The sequence below is a fragment of the Phascolarctos cinereus genome, unplaced genomic scaffold (genome assembly GCF_003287225.1).
Source record: "Phascolarctos cinereus isolate Bilbo 61053 unplaced genomic scaffold, phaCin_HiC Scaffold_726;HRSCAF=1367, whole genome shotgun sequence".
NCBI lineage: Eukaryota > Metazoa > Chordata > Mammalia > Diprotodontia > Phascolarctidae > Phascolarctos > Phascolarctos cinereus.
The window spans coordinates 203,710,804-203,731,033 of NW_027556098.1; the positions used below are offsets into that span (position 1 = coordinate 203,710,804).

Here is a 20,230-nt window from a genome sequence, read left to right on the forward strand (position 1 = left end):
TTAATACAAAGTATAAGTAATGGAGAGGTTGATTAATGCAGGCTCAAGGGACCGGAGGTCAAAAGGAGGGCGAAGAATAGGTTGAGGTGGAATTTAGAGTGCAGGGAGAGGCGTGATAGAATATTATGGTCAGTTAAAGGAAAAGTACTATTCCAAGTCAGTTAATGATTTGAGTTTTACAGCAAATTTAGCAGATGTAGAAGCAGATATTAAACTCCCAGGAGTAAAAGTAATACTTGGTTGAATACATAATAATATTAAGTATTTTGTTTTTCTGTGGCATTCATTATATCGTTATGTCTGTTTTTTCCTCTCATCTCATTCTGGTAGTTTCTTTCCTGGTTCTGTTACTTTACCGTATATCCTTATATAGGCAGTGAAGCCGTGCAGTGGATGAAGTTCTGGGCCTGGAGTCAGGAAGACTTAATCTTCCTGAGTTCAAATCTGGCCTCAAGCACACACTAGTTATGTGACCCTGGAAAAGTCAGTTAACCCTGTTTGCTGCAGTTGCTTCATTTATAAAATAAGCTGGAAAAGGAAATGGCAAGCCACTCTAGTAACCCCAAATGGGATCACAAAGAGTCAGATATGACTGAAACAACAACAAAAATATCCATATATAGATTATATAATTAGGATATATTGCACTTATATGTATGTTTCTATACATATATGTTTATATCTATATTTCATATTTTATAGGCATGAAAAGTACTTTTCCATTTTTGTTCATTACGATATATCAGTCTTATTTGTTCTCCTTCTTCCTCCTTACAAGGTCCTGTACTTTTACTCAGGAATAGGTAACACATTATTTATCTTTACCTTGCCTACTTCTGCCCTGCCAAAAGGAAGTTGATGATTGTGGAAGAAAGGTACCTCAGAAGTTTGAGTTTTATTATCTTATTTTTGAATTTAGGAATTATAAGAATAGATACTTACGAGACCGTATCATCAGGATTTGACTTGTTGACCTGTTGTATTTAATAGAAATCATTTCTGTGAATTAGCCTTCCTATATGTTATGTTTCAATATACTTCTCCCTGCTCCTTCCAATTCATTAATATCCTAATAACTGTATCACTCAGTTTTAACTGTATGAAAATAATCATATTCCTGAAAAAAAATGTATTTCTTCATAGAAAGTGTAAAGTCAGGTCAATTTTACAAAGTTGCAATGCACATAACATGAAGGTTTCTTTATAATGTCACCGAATCATTTATTTATTTTTGGAAGTTCCAGCTTTGTCTCTGGATGAAGTAAAATTCTTATTTTGAAGAGTGTTTTTAAAGCAGTTTGTGATTTCTGGATCTGAATCATTAACCTCAGTCAAAACAAAAATCCCAGAACTTTTCCCCATAGTTGAGATTCTTTGTTTCAGAGATCTGTGCTTTGTGTTTTAAGATTCTCAAGTAAAGGAAAAACAGTTTAAAAATAACATGTTTATATCCACTTTTTAGTTCTTAAACCTTAATTACCCCATTATTGACAGTCTTTCTTAGTAGTGACAGTCATCCTTAAAATCCCTGGGATTTCCTTTTTGGTCTTATATTAACTAGTATATTTTATTTATTAGTGTTAATTCTTGATCAAGTATGATAATTACATTTGTAAAGAATAAAACAAGTTGTTTTTTAAAAAAATCTCTGTCTCTTAACTTTATAACATTGTTTGTACCATATTATTTGAAAGTAATATAATTAGGGAACCTTAGGTAGAGAAACTTCTTTGGTACTAAGAGGATTCTGTGAGTTTTGACAGCAGTATGAAACCTACATTCAATACTAAAGCAAAAACAATCAAGAAGTAGTTAAGTGCCTGTCAATTATTGTGCTGTTGACAGGATCATTCAAAATTTGATAGTGTTGACAACAAAGGACTGAAGTTTTATTATTTGAGTGATTTATCTTAGCATCACAAAGATTTTTTATTAAATGATTTATTTTAGCTACCTTTGTGATAGCTACCTTTCTCTTTCTAGAAGAGGTCTGTTTGAGAAAATTAAAAAATAATTTACATATTGTCACAGGATAAATTGGTGAGATCACACCATTGAACCTTAAGCTCTTTGTATTTTTACTTTCTGGTATTGTCTGTTGAGTTTTAATAACCTTATTAATGATTCTGTCGTGTTAATAATAGTTTGACAAGTGGTCTTATAGGTCATAATATAAGGCTTTTGGATGGCATATTTATTGCAAATTAATGTGATGCACACTAATCTATGCTATTGAAGTATTTTTCTGAAATTCTATCATTGGTAGTTTTGAGGGTAGTATGAAACCTCTACTTTGCTAAGCACTATGCATTTTTTAAAAGTCTCCTCTCCATTAATTTCCTACAATAATAAAGGCTTATTTATATAGTATTTTACTGTTTACAAACTTTTCCTCAGAGTGAACCTGTGAGGTAAGTAAGAAGTATGCCATAGACCTTTATTTCAGTTTTGGATTGTTGTTAATTGATCAGGTGACAGAGGCTGTCAGAATCTCAATTCCAGTTTTTGCTTGATGTCCAGTGTACTTTACATTATATTATGCTGTTAAGAAAGATAAAGTTAAACTTTTTTTGTCCATTTTAAATTGAAATTGATACAGAGTAATTGGCTCATTTCTTTGCTTAAAGTTCTCTTAATGTTTCTCACACTATTTTAAACTAAACAGATTAATGTGTCTATAGGTATTGTTTTTTTCCTTTCCATTTTCAAGGTGATTTCAGTTCTTTCTCAAACAGAGGGATTTTTTGTTTCAGAGTGTGCTTGTGTTTGGATAAAGAAAAGCAGAGGGTTTTGTTTTCCCCCATATCTAGTGGCTCTGAATAAATTGTGTTTCAGACTCAGTCAATACTTTATGCATACATGCTGCTGGCAGTAAAGTGTGTGTTTATTACTTTCTTGGGGAAAAACAACCAGTCTTCTCTCCCTGCTCAGATTCCTGGGGTGTTGCATTTGGAGTCATGCCCGTTGAACCAATTGGTTTCCCAATCCTCCCCTGCCAAAAGAATTCTTTTGGCAATTTTCAGATCAATTTTTCCATCTAGTTCCTCATAGGGACCCAGAAAACATATATACAAATTAAATAAGGAATCAGGATCTTTTATGTAAATTATGCCAATTAACTTAACATTAAAGAAAGAAAATACTTGTTTTTCCTTGTACTCAGTTGATTTGTCTTCAGTATTTAATCTACAGTCTTACTGGTGTTAAATAAATACCACTTCTTGTTTGAATTTCAGTCATCTGTGTTGGGATATTGTGCTTGGTACTCTTGGGGGTGGATGGGATACAAAAGGAATCTCATTAAAAGCTACCCTTTGAAGAAAAGATAGACCATTTTCTTAAAATTATAAGACTCATTTTTAGCCAGTAAATCACAAGTGCAAATATGGAACTAAGGATGTGGAGCTAAAGCGATCTTCAGACGTTACATAATCTAACATCTTTACTTTGTATGGGAGAAACTTGAGCCCTAGAGAGGGTAAGTGACTTACCTAAGGTGACAGTCAGAATAAGTACAACCCAGGACCTCTGACTCCAAATCCAATGTTCTTTCCACTATCACAGTTAGTACAAATTATACGTCTACCATTGCCAGGCACACAAATGAGGAGTCGTGTTTGGGAAATAAAGTAATGTTGGTAACAGGTAAATTTAAGTGTCAAACATAACCCAAACACTGGATTGATAGGAGAAGAGGCGTTCTGGTTAGACTGGCAAATGTAAAAGGCATGCAGGTGGAAGCTAGCAAAAAATAGAGCGGTATTTGTTTTGTTTTAAGGCATTTGGGGTTAAGTGACTTGCCCAGGGTCACACAGCTAGGAAGTGTCTGAGGCCAGATTTGAACTCAGCTGTTCCTGAGTCCAAGGCTGGTACTGTATCCACTGTCCCACCTAGTTGCCCCTTGAGCAGTTTTTAGAGTTGAAAGAGACCTTAGTCTAATCATAGTCTTAAACCCTTCTTGTAGCATGAATTCCTTCTACGTCATCCTGACAAGTTGTTGGTTTTTCAGGCTTCACTTGAGTACCTCCAGTCCTGGGAAACTCTGACCTCTGGAAGCATCTTATTATTTCATTTTTGGACAACTCTTAAATATTTCAATCTCAAGATTGCATCATTGTTTCATTGGCTTCTTTAGGCTAACTATCTCTAATTCTTTAACCATTCCTTGTATTACAGGGTTTTTTAAATCACCTTACCATCTTAGTCACCCTTCTTTGGAGGAACACCAGCTTATCAATGCCCCCCCCCCCAAATATAATGCCAAAACTCATTGTAGTATACTAGATATGGTCTCACTAGGACCTAATATATATTGAAACTATCACCTCCCTCATTTGATAGGTAGAATTTCTCTTCATGTAGCCTAAGTTCAAACTTGATTTTTTAATTGTCACCTTACCTAGTTAACTCAGTGAGTCATTAGTTTAGGTGCTTACCTAAATGATTGAGTAGTAGAATAAAAAGAAATGAAGTTGAAATGGGGTTGTACAGGATCTCTTTAGGTAGAAGCCCTTGAATTTTGGGCTTCTGAATTTAATTGTGGTAAGCTAGAGGGGTACTATTAGTTCTTGAATGGGGAAACATATGATGAAAATATTGTGTAAAGATTAATTTTAATAGAGTAAAGATAAGGTACTAGAGTGATAGATTATTCTAAGAATGAGTGATTAGGGCCCTGGACTAGTCTAGTGGTAGAAATTTCAGAGTAGGAATTAACAGAGGTTAGTGGTAGATTTGTACAGCACAAATAATTGGTAATGATGGAACTAAAAATACCCAAACAAACCTCATTATTTTAGAACTAAAGGATCGAGGAAAAATTTTATTGTTATCCAGTTCATCTTCCTGCTAGGATGGTTATCACTTCTATTTGGATGAATTCTGAATTTTTAACTAAATGAAATATACAGTGTTTCTATTAGAAAATTCCATTATTTTAATGCATTTTCATAATACTGTTTCCTCCAATTCATATATTTAAATCCTTTCTTTGTTGATAGCACTTCAAATATTTGTATTTAGTTCTATTACTGTGTTAGAATTAGCCTTCATAATTTGCCCATGAGTCAGTCCTTTATGTCATTAATTATTTTCAGCAAATTCTTGCTTCCTTTCTGTCTTGGTGCATTAAAGAAAAAGCTAAGGCTTACCTCCGAGTAATTGCATAGTACCTTTAGAGAAAGGATAGTTTGGAGCATCTGGATTTCATGAGTTGTATTCCTGCTTGCCAGATTGTAATTTCCTAAGTATGCTCTTATCTTATTAACATACTAAGGTCTATGCCTGACCTAAGGTCTTTCTTCTTTTTAGAAACTTGTGGTAGAGAATGTTGATGTCCTAACACAAATGAGGACCAGCTTTGACAAACCAGACCAGATGGCAGCTCTTTTTAAAAGATTATCTTGTGGGTAACTCATAACTTTTTTTTTTTATAAACAAGAATCTGTGGTTGTACCTTGATGTTTGCTTTTGCCTTGAACTTATATACATAAATAGTGAAATGTTAAAAAAAATACTGTTCATGTACAGTTAGAAAACATTCATGCCGCCAAAAGTACCGAGGCATTGTCTTAAAAGTAATTTTTCTTTCACTCTAAATCAACACATTGGTATGCTGTTGTCTTTGACAAAGATAAATCCTTATTATTATTAGCTAATTCTGTGAAGATATCTCTTAACTTCATTTTTTATTTTATTTTTTAAATTTTTTTATTTATTAATTTATTTTGATTTATCAACAATCACTTCCATATGCTTCTGAGTTGAAAATTTTTCTCCCCCTTCCTCCCCCCCACCCTCCCCAAGAGGGTGCACAATCTGATATAGGCTTTACATTTACACTATTAAACATATTTTCATATTAGTGAAGTTGTAAGTAAAAATTAAAACCAATAGGCAGAACCATCAGAAAGATGAAACAAAACTCAACAAAAGGTAAAAATAAGTGATAGCGATTCGATTTCCATAGTTCTTTCTTTGGATGTGGACAGCATTTTCCATCCCGCAGCCTCTGGAGATGTCTTAGATCCTTGTAATGCTGAGAAGGGTTCAGTTTAACAATATTAGTCATCGCATAATGTGGCTGTTATTGTGTACAAAGTCCTCTTGGTTCTGCTCACTTCGCTCAGCATCAGACCATATAAGTCTTTCCAGGTTTTTCTGAAGTCAGCCTGTTCATCATTTCTTGTAGCACAATAGTATTCCATTACATTCATATACCACAACTTGCTCAGCCATTCCCCAGTTGATGGGCATCCTCTCAATTTCCAATTCTTTGCCACCACAAAAAAGAGCTGCTATGAATATTTTTGTACATGTGGGTCCTTTTCCCATTTGTTTGATCTCTTTGGGCTATAGCCCTAGAAGTGCTATTGCTGGATCAAAGGGTATGCACATTTTTGTAGCCCTTTGGGCATATTAACTTTATTTTGATACAGTAAAACCTCATCAATTTAGACTTCGCTAATTCACAGTTTTTGATAAAGCCTTAAATGTAAGGCTGGTTTTCCTGTGGTTTTTCTGAACTATAAGGGGTTGCTAAATAAATTTTGTGAACAAGAATAGAAAGGACCTGTTCAGTTTAGTTTAGAGAACAAACCTTTAAAAACTCTTTGGACAGTAATTGTATGTAAAGGGATGCTTCTAATTACAAATGAGTTTTATCTGTTCATTAAAGCAGGCCCAGCAGGACAGCGACTTAGAAGCATTTCATGGGTTAATTCAATTTACTTTATGTATTCGAAATAATAAAACTTGCATTTCTTAAAGCCTGTATTAAAATTTCATTTTAAAATCTTCACTATTAGCTAAAATTAGTAGAGTTTTAGTATATAGGATTGCAACTTATGTTTTACCATAGTTAAAATTATTATTTTAAGATAAGAATTAAGGTACATGCATGAGTTTCTAATGTTTACACTTTAACCTCATTTCTTTAGAAAGCGTTTCAATGGATACTTAGTCATAGTTATAACATCTGTGTTTTTAAATGAAAAAGAAGCTGACAACAGGGAAAGAAAAGGCTTTAGAGAGACATTTTGCTAGAAGTCTATTGTCTATCTTCTAAACTGTAATGCTTAAGATTTAGAAATACAAATGCATTTTTCTAATTACATTGATGCCAATTGAATTCCCACTATTGGTTTAAAATAAGTATATTAGAAATATTTTCTGTTACTCTTTTTTTATGGGCTGCTTGAAATCTTTTGGGGGAATGCGTGCCGCAGCTTGTATGGGCCTGCTGTGTATGGCTTTTCCACATTGCTTTTTCTTTTTACTTTGTTCCCTCTTTTTCCATTTTTCCTTTTCCTTTTTTTTTCTTTTCTCCCCTTTTCTATCATTTACTTAAACACTCTGCTGCTAACAGCTTTTTGCATTATGTTCCATTTTGTAAGAAGCAGTCATCCCATTTCAGTGTTGAGTACCATATCTTCACCAGTACTCTTAAATGTTCCACGAAATGGAAACAATTGAATTTGCCGAAATTTTAAACAAAATTTGCCAATTTTTGGAAAGAACATTTTGGTAGGCTTTTGCTCAGAGTCATATTATTTGAACACATACACACACACATACACATATATACATAATATAGTTTGCATTCAGTTTTCACTGTTGGATTTTTCAAAAACAAAATCTATGGAAAATCTGTAGTCTGCATAGTTTCAAGTTTGACTCCTAGAATATTAGAGCAGAAAGTATTGTCTAACCTAGAAATCATGTAGTCCAATTTCTCTTTTTATGGGTAAGGAAATTTGGTCCCAGAAAGGAAAAGTGAATTGCTTGAGGATACATGGGCTGAGTCACAAGTTGAATCCAAGTCTCATGCCATCAGTCCCACTGTTCCTTTCACTATATGCCATGTTGCCTCTCTTTCAAAAGCCATGGTTATGAAACAGTTATACAGTTTAGAGGAATAGGTTTATTGTTGGGGTTGGAAAGCAAACAATTGAAGAAGTCGATTTTTAAAAAAAATTTCTTCTGTCTCAAATACTGCGCTGTGTTCTCCCAAATGGGTGTTCCTTTTGCTGAGATTCAGGTTTGGCATGCTTTTGTAACCCTTTTATCTTAAGGGTTTCTAGGAGTCACAGAGTATGAATGATTGATAGAATAAAGAATGGAAAAAAAAAGTTTTTAAACACTTATGCACTAAGAACTGGGGATAGAACACACAAGTAAGGCAGTTCCTACCTATAAGGAGTTTGCATTTTTGTGGTAGAAGCAGCCCATAAAGGTCAGGGTAGTTCAGGAGAGCCATTTTGATTAGGAAAGCGGCAAGGATGGTGAACAGAACCACAGGGGAGTAGATTGCTACACTGTGTCTAATAGGTAGGCTGTATTGATTTGTTTACAATTTCAGAACTAGAAGAGGAGGAGGGGTAGCAGGTCAACAATCAAAGAAGTTGGCTAATATTGTGAACTGAAGCATACCTGGACTTGAAATATTAGTCTGTGTGTAGCACTCATCCATAGTACAATGCGGGCCCAGTGTGCGTGTTACAGAGCTAAAAGAGTTAAATCTCTTGTCTTTAGTTACTCGCTCAGGCAACAAACATTTATTAAGATTTTACTATTTGACAGGTACTTTGTTACACATTTGAGATCCAAGGAAAAGCAAAAAACACAGACCCTGCTCTCAAGGAGCCTACATTCTAATGGGGGAGACAATTTGTGAGCAATTATTGAAATACAAGATATATGTGTGTATATGTATCTATTGTGTGTGTGTGTATGTGCATATATGTATACACACATATATGTGCATTATATTTATACATGTTTGTGTGTATATTTATATGCATATCACACAGGGCATATACATATGGGTAAGTGTGCAAATACATATAGACATGTATTTATTCACGTATATATGTACGTGCACATGTGTGCACACAGATATTAATATTACAGAGAAGATGCTTTCCTGGGGGAAACCAGGAAAGGCGTCATAAAGAAAATAGGATTTGGGAGCATCTAGGTGGTACAGTAGATAGAGCCCCAGCCTTGGAATCAGGAGGACCTGAGTTCAAATACGGCCTCAGGCACTTGACATTTAGTAGCTGTGTGACTCTGGACAAGTCACTTAACCCTGATTGCCTCACCAAAAAGCAAAAAAAAAAAAAAAGAATGATGGCTTGAGCACTGCACCCCCCCCCAAAAAAATGTAGGGTTTGTGCTAAGGCTTAAAAGAAGACAGGAGGGTGTAGACTATTCCAGTCATGTAGGACAGCCAGTGAAAATACTTATATTCAGGAGATCTAGTGTCATGAGCAAGGAATAGCATAACAAGATGAATGTTACTAGATTGTAGAGTGTATGGTAGAGAATAGAGTAAGAAGAATGGAAGGGAAATGGAAGTTGGATTTGAATGGGGAGAGGCTTAAGGCAGGGAGACCAACCAGAAGTTTATTATAATAGTCAAGGTATGAGGTGATGAGGGCCTGTACCAGTACCAGATGGTGCCTATGTAAGTGGATATGAGAGGTTGTGAAAGTAGAAGTGACAAGGCTTCTAACAGACTGCATATGTGGAGTGTGAGTGAGATGTCAAAAGATGAAAACAAGGTGGCAAGCTTGGGTGACTGTGAGGATTGTGGCATTCTTGATGGTAATAGAGTAATTGGAAAGAGGAGAAGGGTGGGTATTCTCTTTTGGACATGTTGAGTTGATCTATTGGACATCCATTTATCATGGGCATGATTGAGAAATACAGAGAGACAAATCATTCAATCACATTAGCACATTAGGGTATTAGATTTTAACAGAAGTTTAGTTCATTTCAGGTTAATAATTTGACTTTGAACTATCTTATGCATATCTTTTTGAGTATTTCAGCTTATTTTAATAGCAGTCATAATTTACTTTTTAAAAATATCTGATGATTACATTTGAAGAGCTATGTCTAATTTATTTTTCTTCTTCATCCTTTAAAAATTTTTAGCTGTTGACAGTGTTTTGAAGAGGATGACTATAATTGGTGTAATCCTGTCATTCCGATCATTGGCACAAGAAGCACTTAGAGATGTAAGAATTGACTGTAAACATGCCCCATATACTTGTTTTTCCAGAAACTGTATTTATATCTCATACAGATCCAGAGCCATGTATAGGATCAAGTCAGTTCTAGAATTCAGCCTCCTATAAAAACATATTGTAATTAAAATTTTGTATGGTGTTGTTGGAACTGATTCCAACTTCAGGTTTAAAATCCATGGGTTATACTTTGACCACACATCAATTTTTTATTTTTCAACTTTAAGTATACTTAAAACATTTTTCCCTTTTGGCAGTTATCATTTCAGTATTAAATGCATTCCATTTCCAATGTCTAAATACTTTAAAACCACTTGATAATGCATAAAATAAAAATAACTTTCATGAAAAAAAAGAATAATTCCAATTTTGCACTTTTGTTTTTTAGAGATCCCCATTTTGAAATAATCTAGGTTGAGTACATATTTATTGTTCTTCCTAGGTCTTATCCTACCACATTCCTTTCCTTGTAAGCTCAATTGAAGATTTTAAGGACCACATTCCAAGGGAAACTGATATGAAGGTAATATTTTTTACTTTCAAGTTTCATTTTTATAGTTCATAAAAATTAAATATTGTAAGTTGTGTAAAATATGTGAAAAATCCCAAACCAAGTTGTAGTTCTTGGTGTTTTAGAGGATTCATGTCATATGTTTGTCCTTGAAATTAACTTTAGACAGTTTCCCTAAGTGATGAAAAAATAAATCAAAATTTGTTTCTAAGATGCACAGGCATTCCAGTTATCCATGCTCTTCAATCATTTTATGTAGTATAAAGTTGACTGAAGATAATTTTCATTTGTCATAAGCTAAAAACCATTTTAGAGTCTTGTAACTATACATATAGACCTCCATGCCCATTTTAAATTCTGTTCAGATGTAATACATTCTTGATTGGGTTTGAGGGCTTGGCAATGGGCCTTTGGAACTGAATGAATATAGGTATGACTCTCTTGAGAGGTGCTTAATTAGAGCTAACATGCAGACAGTAAGGTAATTCTACATATGGATCAGCATCCATATGTAAAAGTATCTTATTATCCACTAAGGACACTGAAAGGTTATGAGTTACGTGAACAGATTAGAAAGGCTTAGAATTTGGTAGCCTAGAGGCGGCTAGCTGACACAGTGGATAGAGCACCGGCCCTTACTAGCTGTGGTACCCTGGGCAAGTCACTTCACCCCATTGCCTAGCCAAAAAAAAAAAAAAGAATTTGGTAGCCTGGATAGTTTTGTAGAGTAAAAAGGTGAAAATAGTTTAGGGGAAATCCTTAAGCATTGGTAGCTTGCAAACCAAATAGCATTGCTTCTAAAAATGAATCGAATTATAGGCCATTCTTAGTAGATAGAGCAATTCAAAAGGATCTAGGATGTATTACATAATGGCCATGGAAAAAAATCATAAGAAGATAAATTTGAGAGTACCTATGTATACTTGTAAACCAGGCCTTACAACAAGTCATTATATCACTATTGGCCCACATTATATAACCTGACAAACATAACTCAAGGATGTTCTGCTATATTTATGTTATCTGAAAGTTCTGCAAGTACAATTTGACTTTCTGTACATCATTCATAATTTTTTTTTAGTCTTGCTATACAAATATTGATTAGAATTATTTTCCTCTTCTGTGTTTCCCAAATCCAGTTAATTTCTGAGTCTTGATGGTTCTGTTGTTGTAGTCCTTATCAAATCCATGGTCTCCTCTCTTCTCAATACTACCACCCTAATTCAGGAATTCATTTCCTTGGACACATTGTAATACTAGTGTATTACTGGGACCTCTGCTTTCTATTTTTCTACCTTCCAGTCTGTTCTTGACATAGCTGCCAGAATACCCTTCCTAATGCTCAAGTCTGATCAGACCACCCTCCATGATGAAGTACAATTATTTTAGCTTAGTATTAAAGGCTCTCTGTAATTTGGCTGCAAACTGCTTTCCAGCCTTATCTCACTTTACTTCCCTTCACAGAGCCCATTGGCAAAGTTGTATTAGTGACCCCTGTCAGGGACATTCAGCAGTGCTAGATTAGGAGTATGACTGTCCCTGTATGGAGCTCATTTAAGTAAGAGTAGAAGAGTAAATCATTGGAAGAAATTAAGGTTAGGGCATTTGATATAAACTATTAAATCAATTGTCTTTCCTCAGCCCTCATCCTAATTGACTTCTCCGTAGTTTTTGTCACTGTTGGCTACCACTTCCAGATAAACCCATCTTCTCTTGGCTTCTGTGACACAGTTTTCTTTGAATTCTTTACGTATGATGACTAATCAGCTCTTTTTTATTGGATCGTTATCCGTCTCCTGCCTATTTAATACAAGAGTTCTACAGGCCTCTGTCCTGAGCCCTTTTGTTTTTTCTTTCAAGTCGATCTGTTCTTCTGGGCTCAGTTGTCATTTCATTTTAGGATCATGGGATCTGGGCCAAAAGCTAAAAGGAATCTCAGAACACATCCAGTTCACCCCTCTTGTTTTACAAATGATGAAACCGAAATTTGCTGGGATTAAGTTTTTCTTACCTTGTAATGATCATTATTTTCTCAGGTTGCAATGAATGTTTATGAGTTGTCCTCAGCTGCAGGATTGCCTTGTGAGATTGATCCAGCCTTGGTTGTAGCGCTGTCCTCACAGAAATCAGGTAACAAATCAAACATGGCAAACTGAAAGTGTATTTGTAAATACATCCTTTGTACTTTTTAGTAAATTCATTTTAAAGTAAATTATAAACAAAATATAGTTCCTATAAAAGTTTAGTTGAAACTGTAGTTATTATAGATGGTATCTACTTCATGAATCAGGATATTCCCAATGTAGAATTCATTATTAGAATGATCATTTTTACCTTCACTTCTAGGTGTTATTTTAACACTTTCTTTCTTCAGAAGCATTATCTTTGAATTGAAGAGCTGTTTGTTTTCTAATAAGTCCCTTTTCTAGCTCTTAATGTATGTAGAAGTTGATATATTTTTTATAATATTTTAGTTTTCTTTAATCATTATTCAGTCATCAAATCAGCAATTATTTATTAAGTACTTACAGTGTACCAAGCCTCTATTATGTGTTTGGTTCTGAGTTTATAAGAACAAAGATGAAACAATGCCTGCCATCAAGAGTCTTATAGGAGACAACAAACATAAAAATACGTACTGATTAATTGGGGGTCAGGGGTGACGCTAGCAGCTATGGGGAACAGGAAAGATGTTGAGCAAGAGAAGTGAGGAAGAAGTACATTCCAGCCATGGAGGACAGCCAGTTAAGTATAAAGGCATGAATGATGGGAGTTATCGAATGTATGTGAGGAACAGCAGAAAGTCAGATTTTATTGTAGTGTTTGTGGAGGAAAGTAATATGTTAATAAAACTGTAAAGGTACCTAGCTGTGTGACCCTGGGCAAGTCACATAACCCCAATTGCCTAAAAACAAAACAAAACCAGAAAAAAAAACTGTAAAGGTAGGTTGGGACCAAGAAGTGAAGAGTTTTACATGCCCAGTAGAAGAGTTTATTTTTTATCTGTAGAGGTAATGGGGTTTGTTGAATTAGGGTGAGGGGGAACAGTGATATGATTAGACTTGTACTTGGGAAGAGTACTTTAGCAACTGTGTGGAAGATTAATTTGAGTAGAAGAGACTTAAGGCGGGACCCTGATTATCTTTATTCTTGTTGGAACACTTTTATTATAATAAATTTGCTTACATCTACTATAATCTTTTCAATTATCTATAATATTGGGGACCAGAATAGTTTGAACTTCAAGAGTTATTCACAAATTTTAGTCAGCTTTCACCTTTTCCCTCCTCTACACCTGCTTCCAGAGTTTTTTCTTACTTATCCTTTGGTGGAGATTCTAATGTGTATAATCCTAGTGTTTGACATAACTCCTCTCCCTCTCTCCCCCTTTTGCCTTACAATCTTTGGAAAAAGTAAGAAAATATTTTATGTAAGAGCCTATGTATGATTTTAGAAAAAATTAATCAACTTTAATTTTCCATCCTATCTTGTGTGACTTCTGCCAAATTAGATTTACTTTTTCTGTTTTTATAGATCCTAATGAAGAGGTATGGTTTTAAAATATTACCATTTGGATTCTGTTTCACTTAAATGACTACCATGGGCCAGCCTTGTTAAAAAACCTGTGCTTTTGTTCTTAATTGTTTTTCCTAGAAAACATTAGTCCAGAAGAAGAATATAAAATTGCCTGCCTTCTTATGGTTTTCGTGGCAGTTTCTTTACCAACACTGGCCAGTAATGTTATGTCTCAGTACAGCCCTGCTATTGAAGGTAATAGAGCTTTTTATGTTCTGATAAGAATCTTTGGCTGTTGGAGAGAAATGACATTTGGTGTTAGCTGTTGTTTGGTTTTTTTTCCAAACAATTCATATTGTATTTCTTATAATGTATCTACAGTCTACATTATAACACTGTGTAAAATTTCTATAAAAATGTTTTTTTTAAATTTCTTACTTTACCTAATAACCTTTTAAAGACTTGGTTTTCTTAATACATAGGTACATTTATAGTAGAGAGAAGCATTGTAAAGTGCAAAGTTGTTAAACTCATGGGCTGTAAAATTCCTTCGTGTGCAGAACCAGATTAAAATGTAATTAAGAAATATTTAATAAAATAAATAAAAATGCAGTACAACATAGATAATGTTAATTTGTGGTTTTCTAAATCAATATCCTGCTTTCAGGGATTTGTTTCTATTTAAATTTGATACCACTGATGTAATGGATAGAACATTAGTCTTGGAAGCAATAGATCTGGTTTTGAATTAAGCTCTCAGCAACATTAATTCAATGACCATTTGCAAGTAACTTTTTACATTAGTTTGCCTCATCTGTAAAATGGGGACACTAATCCTTATATCATTTGCTTCATAGGGTTATTGTAAGGAGAGCACTTTGCAAAATCTTATAGTACGATACAGTTGTGAGCAATTATTATTATTATAAGGCTTAACATTTTACTTTTAAACACAAGCTTAGGATACACATATACTAGTTTTGGCTGTATAACTCATGGTAATAGTAGGCAAACAAGGTGGTGAGTGTCTTTACTATTGGCTTTGATCATTGCATGATTTTCATTGAATTGCATGGTCCCTTATATTTTTGGGGCCATAAAAGATTAATCTTGAAGCAGCAGTCTTCTAAATATTTCTTCCCTTTATTAAGTATAAAGGATACATAATAACCTGTTAGTGTTTTGGTTTAGGACACTGCAACAACATACATTGCCTGGCAAAAGCCATTAACCAGATTGCTGCAGCATTGTTTACTATTCACAAAGGAAGCATCGAAGATCGCCTTAAAGAATTTCTGGCCGTATGTATTATTTAACTTCAAAAATTCATGACTTACATATTTATTTTAAGGAGAGGGTTCTTAATTTTATATCATTGACCTCTTTAGTAGTCTGATGGAACCTATGAAGCTTTTAGAATGCTAGTTTTAAATGCATAAAATAAGATACATAGGATTACAAAGTAAACTTAATTATACTAAAATAATTATTAAAATATTTAAAAAAAAATTCATGGATCCTAGCTTCCAGTTTTTAAAATGCTGTTGAAAGGAAAATATGAATGCTAGGTCACATGAATAGATTACTTACTTTTCTATAATCTGAAATTTTGGTATTTGCCCTTTTTTCAAAACCCCAAACTTTGTCTTGTGGAGTCTAGATTATTTATAACTGATAGCTTGACCTTCCCCCCCACCCCAAGCATCTCATACTACTCTTTGGCCTGTCCTGGATATTCTTTTATTGCTTACTCTCTGGATGCCTAGGGTGTGAAAAAGGAAGGGATATGATAACTGAATTTAGGCAAAGAGAATATGCTTATCTTGAGGCAGGCTCTCTTTCTCATGCATGTTCCTATCCCCTATTGGGGTGAAGAGAAAATTAATGGTGGTGAAGTGTAGCAACAAAAGTAATGTACATTGCCAAAAGAAATTTTTTTGATTAATGTAGCCCAGACCTAAAAAGAATAGCTAGATTAGTTTAAAATGGTTGTTTTTCCTTATTATTAGTAATAGCTCTTACCAATGTCAAGTCATCTCCTAACAGTGTGATTTTAAATATTGTAGCCCAAAGAAAAATACACATATGAATATTTGATCATTTTAGGTTACAGAGACAATGGTGTGGTGTTCAGTACATTGCATATTCAATGAAAAATAATTTCCATCTTAGAATCCTTGTTTCTGTGTTTGAGGGATACCTAAAGTAGACATAAGTAAATGCTAACATTATTTTTAAGGATATATAGGTTACTCTGAAATTTTCTTCTTATTTGAGTACTCCACATAAAATTTTTGAAAATGAAGTAAAAGATAATTTGTCCATTTACAGATCTTAGCACTTGCATAATTTTAAAAAGATTGAATCTTAAAGAGTCTTCTATATTTTTGGAGCTAAAAACAGAAATAATGATATTCTGTAAAATTCCTAAGTGTGAAAAGACATATTGGTTATGTACATTTTGTGTAGATATATGAATTAATATTTGAGTGTATTTCCCTAAAATGCATCTTATTTGGAATTATTTGCATAATTAACAATTTTCTATAATCAGATTGATAAATAAACAATACTGATGAAACTAGATCATAAAATTCAAAGAAACTTGGGAAGACTTAAGAATTTTTATGAACTAATTTAGAATAAAGTAAATAGAACAAAGAAAACAATATACAAAGAAACTGAAATAATGTAATAGTAAGAATAGCAACAAAAAGAAACTTGAATGCTACATAATCATCGTGATCGAGTTTTGGCCCAGAGAAGAGAAGAGAAACTTGCACCTCTCTTCCTTTCAGAGGTGGAGAACTATGGATAGTGGACCATTACATATATTGTTATATTCCATTTGTGGTGTTGGTAGCTTAGCTGAAAGTTTTTTCCTCCTCCTCCCCTCTACCTCTTCTTAAATTTTCATTGTTTTAAATGATGGCTCACTCAGTAAGGTGGATGGAAGGGATATGGATATATTTGGAAGTGAGAGTAACAGTAGAAAGACAAAAGGTACTAATAAAAGTTTTTAAAAGAAAATAGACACAAAGCAATAAAATTTAAAATGTCTTTGCAGCTTGCATCATCTAGTCTATTGAAAATTGGTCAAGAGACAGATAAAACTACAACGAGGAATAGGGAATCTGTTTATTTACTGCTAGACATGGTAAGTCCGCATTTTAATTATTTTTAACAATTTAGTAAGTTCTTATTAGATCTGTAGTGGTTTTCAAAAACACTAATTTTTTAAAAAATAATTTTGCAGTTACACAAAACTTAGGCCTAGAAGCTTCTTTTGATCTTTATTCTCATTCCACCCTTTGTTGTACTGTCATTTTAGAAAGTACCCTAACAATAATTAGGTCTTTACTGTTTCGACATCAAAATGGTAATATCAGGTTAAAGCAAATTTGGGGCCAAGTAGAGAGCTATTGGACATTCTTTGTCATATGTATATTTTATGCTACATAAGCTATTGGGAAATATTTGTGGTTTACTGCTTCTTATGGCAGGAAAGTTCAGATTTTTCTGCCTGAGTTTTGTGATGGTGGTTTTTTTTTTTTACATTAGCCTTGAAGCCTTATTTTCCCATTATTCTAAAACTTGCTTTCTATACTTTTAGCATTTGTTCTTTTATCTAGAGAGCATGTTGCACATGTTCACGTACACATTCGCATCTCCCGATGTTCTCCTCATCTGGAATGTCTTGCCTTTTCCCCTTCATTTATCCAAATCTTTACTAAACGTCAAATCCTTCCCCTTCAGAGTCTCCCCCTCATTACTTGAGCCTTCATTGACCTCTAAAGCTGTGCAGTGCTTGGAGCCTGGACTGGACCATTCAGTCTTTTAGTTATTTGCTGCAGTTCCATGTGTTAGTCTTTTTTCTCCAACCAGATTCTTCCGTTGAGTAAATATTTATGTCTTCAGGGTGTGAACCTTGCTCTATGCCTTTTTATTTTTGTTTTTCTTTTTTACCCTGCGTGATGACTAGCACAATGTGGAGTACATTTCAGGTACTTAGTAAATACTTGTTGATGGAAAACTATAGTAACCTGGTTTAGCTTTGTACTTGAACATGCCGGGTATCTAGCATTTGTCATTACAGTTTTCTGTTCAATTAAAATAATTAGCACATGGGCTTTCTTATGACATTGGACCACAGAAAGGCGTATTCATAGGTAAAAGCAAATGATGTATAGTTTTATGAGAAATTTTAATTCTGATGCACTTCTGATGGTTTTTCAGATTGTGCAAGAATCACCATTCCTGACGATGGATCTTTTGGAATCTTGTTTTCCTTATGTCTTGCTGAGAAATGCCTACCATGCTGTCTACAAACAAAGTGTTACATCCTCTGCATAAATATCTACTTATTGGAGATAAGCACGCATTTTTGTTGCCTCAGTTTTACCTGTAAACTATGGAGCTATTTTATTTTATGGCCTGACAGTTTTGTGGATTATGGACTTTTTTTCTTATATACAGTTGTATTTCTGATCAGTGGTTTCTTAATATTGTTGTACTACAATATAAAGTTGGTTGATTTAGGTTGCCCATTCACTGAAATTATTCCTTTTTCATTTTAGAACATTATTTCTGTTTGACACTACATCAACTATACATTTTTGATATTTGATAATGCAAAACCATACTTGCTTGTTTATTTCTTAAAAAATGTATTAAGTGATTATTTTAGATAGTGTTCTAGCTTTCATCTGTGTGTAAATTATTTCCTATAGGGAGAATTCTGATCTATACCTATTGTTCTTACTGAAAACCAGAATTGGATGTGCATTTCTGTGAAGTAATGACATTTCTACTTTTTTCTTTATTTTGAAACATTTGCCAAACTAAATAATATGACACTATATAACATTTAAAATGTTATGGGACTGCTAATAATTAGAAGCAGACCAAGCCCCAATATTCTTAAACAGCAGCAAATGTTGTTGTTTGTATAAAGCATAGTGACATTTTTTAGACTAACATCCATGATGCCCTATCGGCATTAGCACTACCATTGTATCCTGCTGTATAATAAACATTCTTATGCATTTATCAAATGTTGATAAAATGTTAGCCCTTAACCACTTTTATATGTTTTAAATTTTTGAAATTCAAGTGTATCTTCCATAACATAAATAAACACTAGACTGTATCACATTTTGAATGATCGGTTATTTAATTTGTAAATTTCTGAAAATTCATTCATTAATTTAGACATTTTAATACTAGGTAATACTGTTCAGAGAGGCAATGTGGACAATGGTCTGACACAGGCTGGTTGTTTGTGTAATCCTGGGCACATCACTTAACCTCTCATTTCCCCAGGCAATTCCTCATTCCCCCAGGCAGCTCTGTTAGATTATTAGGTTTCAGAGCAAGTGCCAGCCTGTTGTGAAAGAGGAACTTCTTCACCAGGAATTCTGGGTACTGATGAAATCACAGATCTAGTCCAAAACAATTTGTGTTAATTTTAAAAATTATTCAATTTCAGGACTAATCAGCGAATCAATTTTTGTTTAACACTCCTTTAAAGTAATTTACTCTAATTATAGAAGTTATTTTTAAGTGCCTTCCACAGATAAAATATACTACTGCTTTAGGAATACAACACTAAAAGGGAAACTTGGGTGTCCATCAATCTGAGTTGTACCTGTAACCAAATATACTTTCTTAAAAGGGTAGAGAACACATGAACATGGAACCAGTGAGGATGTTGTTTAAAATTCCTATATCAGTCGTTAATGTATTTGAGAGAAATATAAAGGCTCTATTAAAGCTGGTCTTAAAGTGGCAGGAAGAGTAGATTCTGCTTACTTAGCTTGAAAGCAGCCAGATGTTTTCCTCTTTGATCAGTGTAATGAAAACTGCTTTTCAATAGCCTTGTATCTAGATATTGTCTAAAGTCTCTGTTTTCAGATGCTGCTTATGTACACACTGGTAATTTGGTAAGATATAATAAAACCCACTGCATCCTCGTCAGTTATAATAGTTCTCTTTGTTAAGAAGCACAGTAGTTGAAACACAAGAATATTACATTTGTTTATTTCATGATTTGTCTAGTCTATATTGAAAGCAGAAAATAGTTCACATGGTATTTTAAAATGTATTTTGTAGTACTACTAGGTTAAAAAAATTACCAAATTTATTCATGGTTAATCTAAATTGTGTTAGACCC

The 20,230-nt window shown here is 33.8% G+C and overlaps 1 protein-coding gene across 2 annotated transcripts in view; it reads left to right on the forward strand.

Annotated features, from left to right (window-relative positions):
* NCKAP1 (NCK associated protein 1) overlaps positions 1–19,212 on the forward strand; it is a 129,884-nt gene extending 110,672 nt beyond the window's left edge. For both annotated transcript variants that reach the window (XM_021006377.2, XM_021006378.2), the window contains 8 exons: positions 5,311–5,404; positions 9,940–10,022; positions 10,474–10,554; positions 12,579–12,672; positions 14,197–14,313; positions 15,250–15,359; positions 17,126–17,215; positions 18,295–19,212. In XM_021006377.2, the coding sequence (XP_020862036.1) occupies positions 5,311–5,404; positions 9,940–10,022; positions 10,474–10,554; positions 12,579–12,672; positions 14,197–14,313; positions 15,250–15,359; positions 17,126–17,215; positions 18,295–18,411 (786 nt within the window). In that variant the 3' untranslated portion in view covers positions 18,412–19,212. The remainder of the gene's footprint in view (positions 1–5,310; positions 5,405–9,939; positions 10,023–10,473; positions 10,555–12,578; positions 12,673–14,196; positions 14,314–15,249; positions 15,360–17,125; positions 17,216–18,294) is intronic.
* The last annotated feature ends 1,018 nt before the right edge of the window (positions 19,213–20,230 follow it).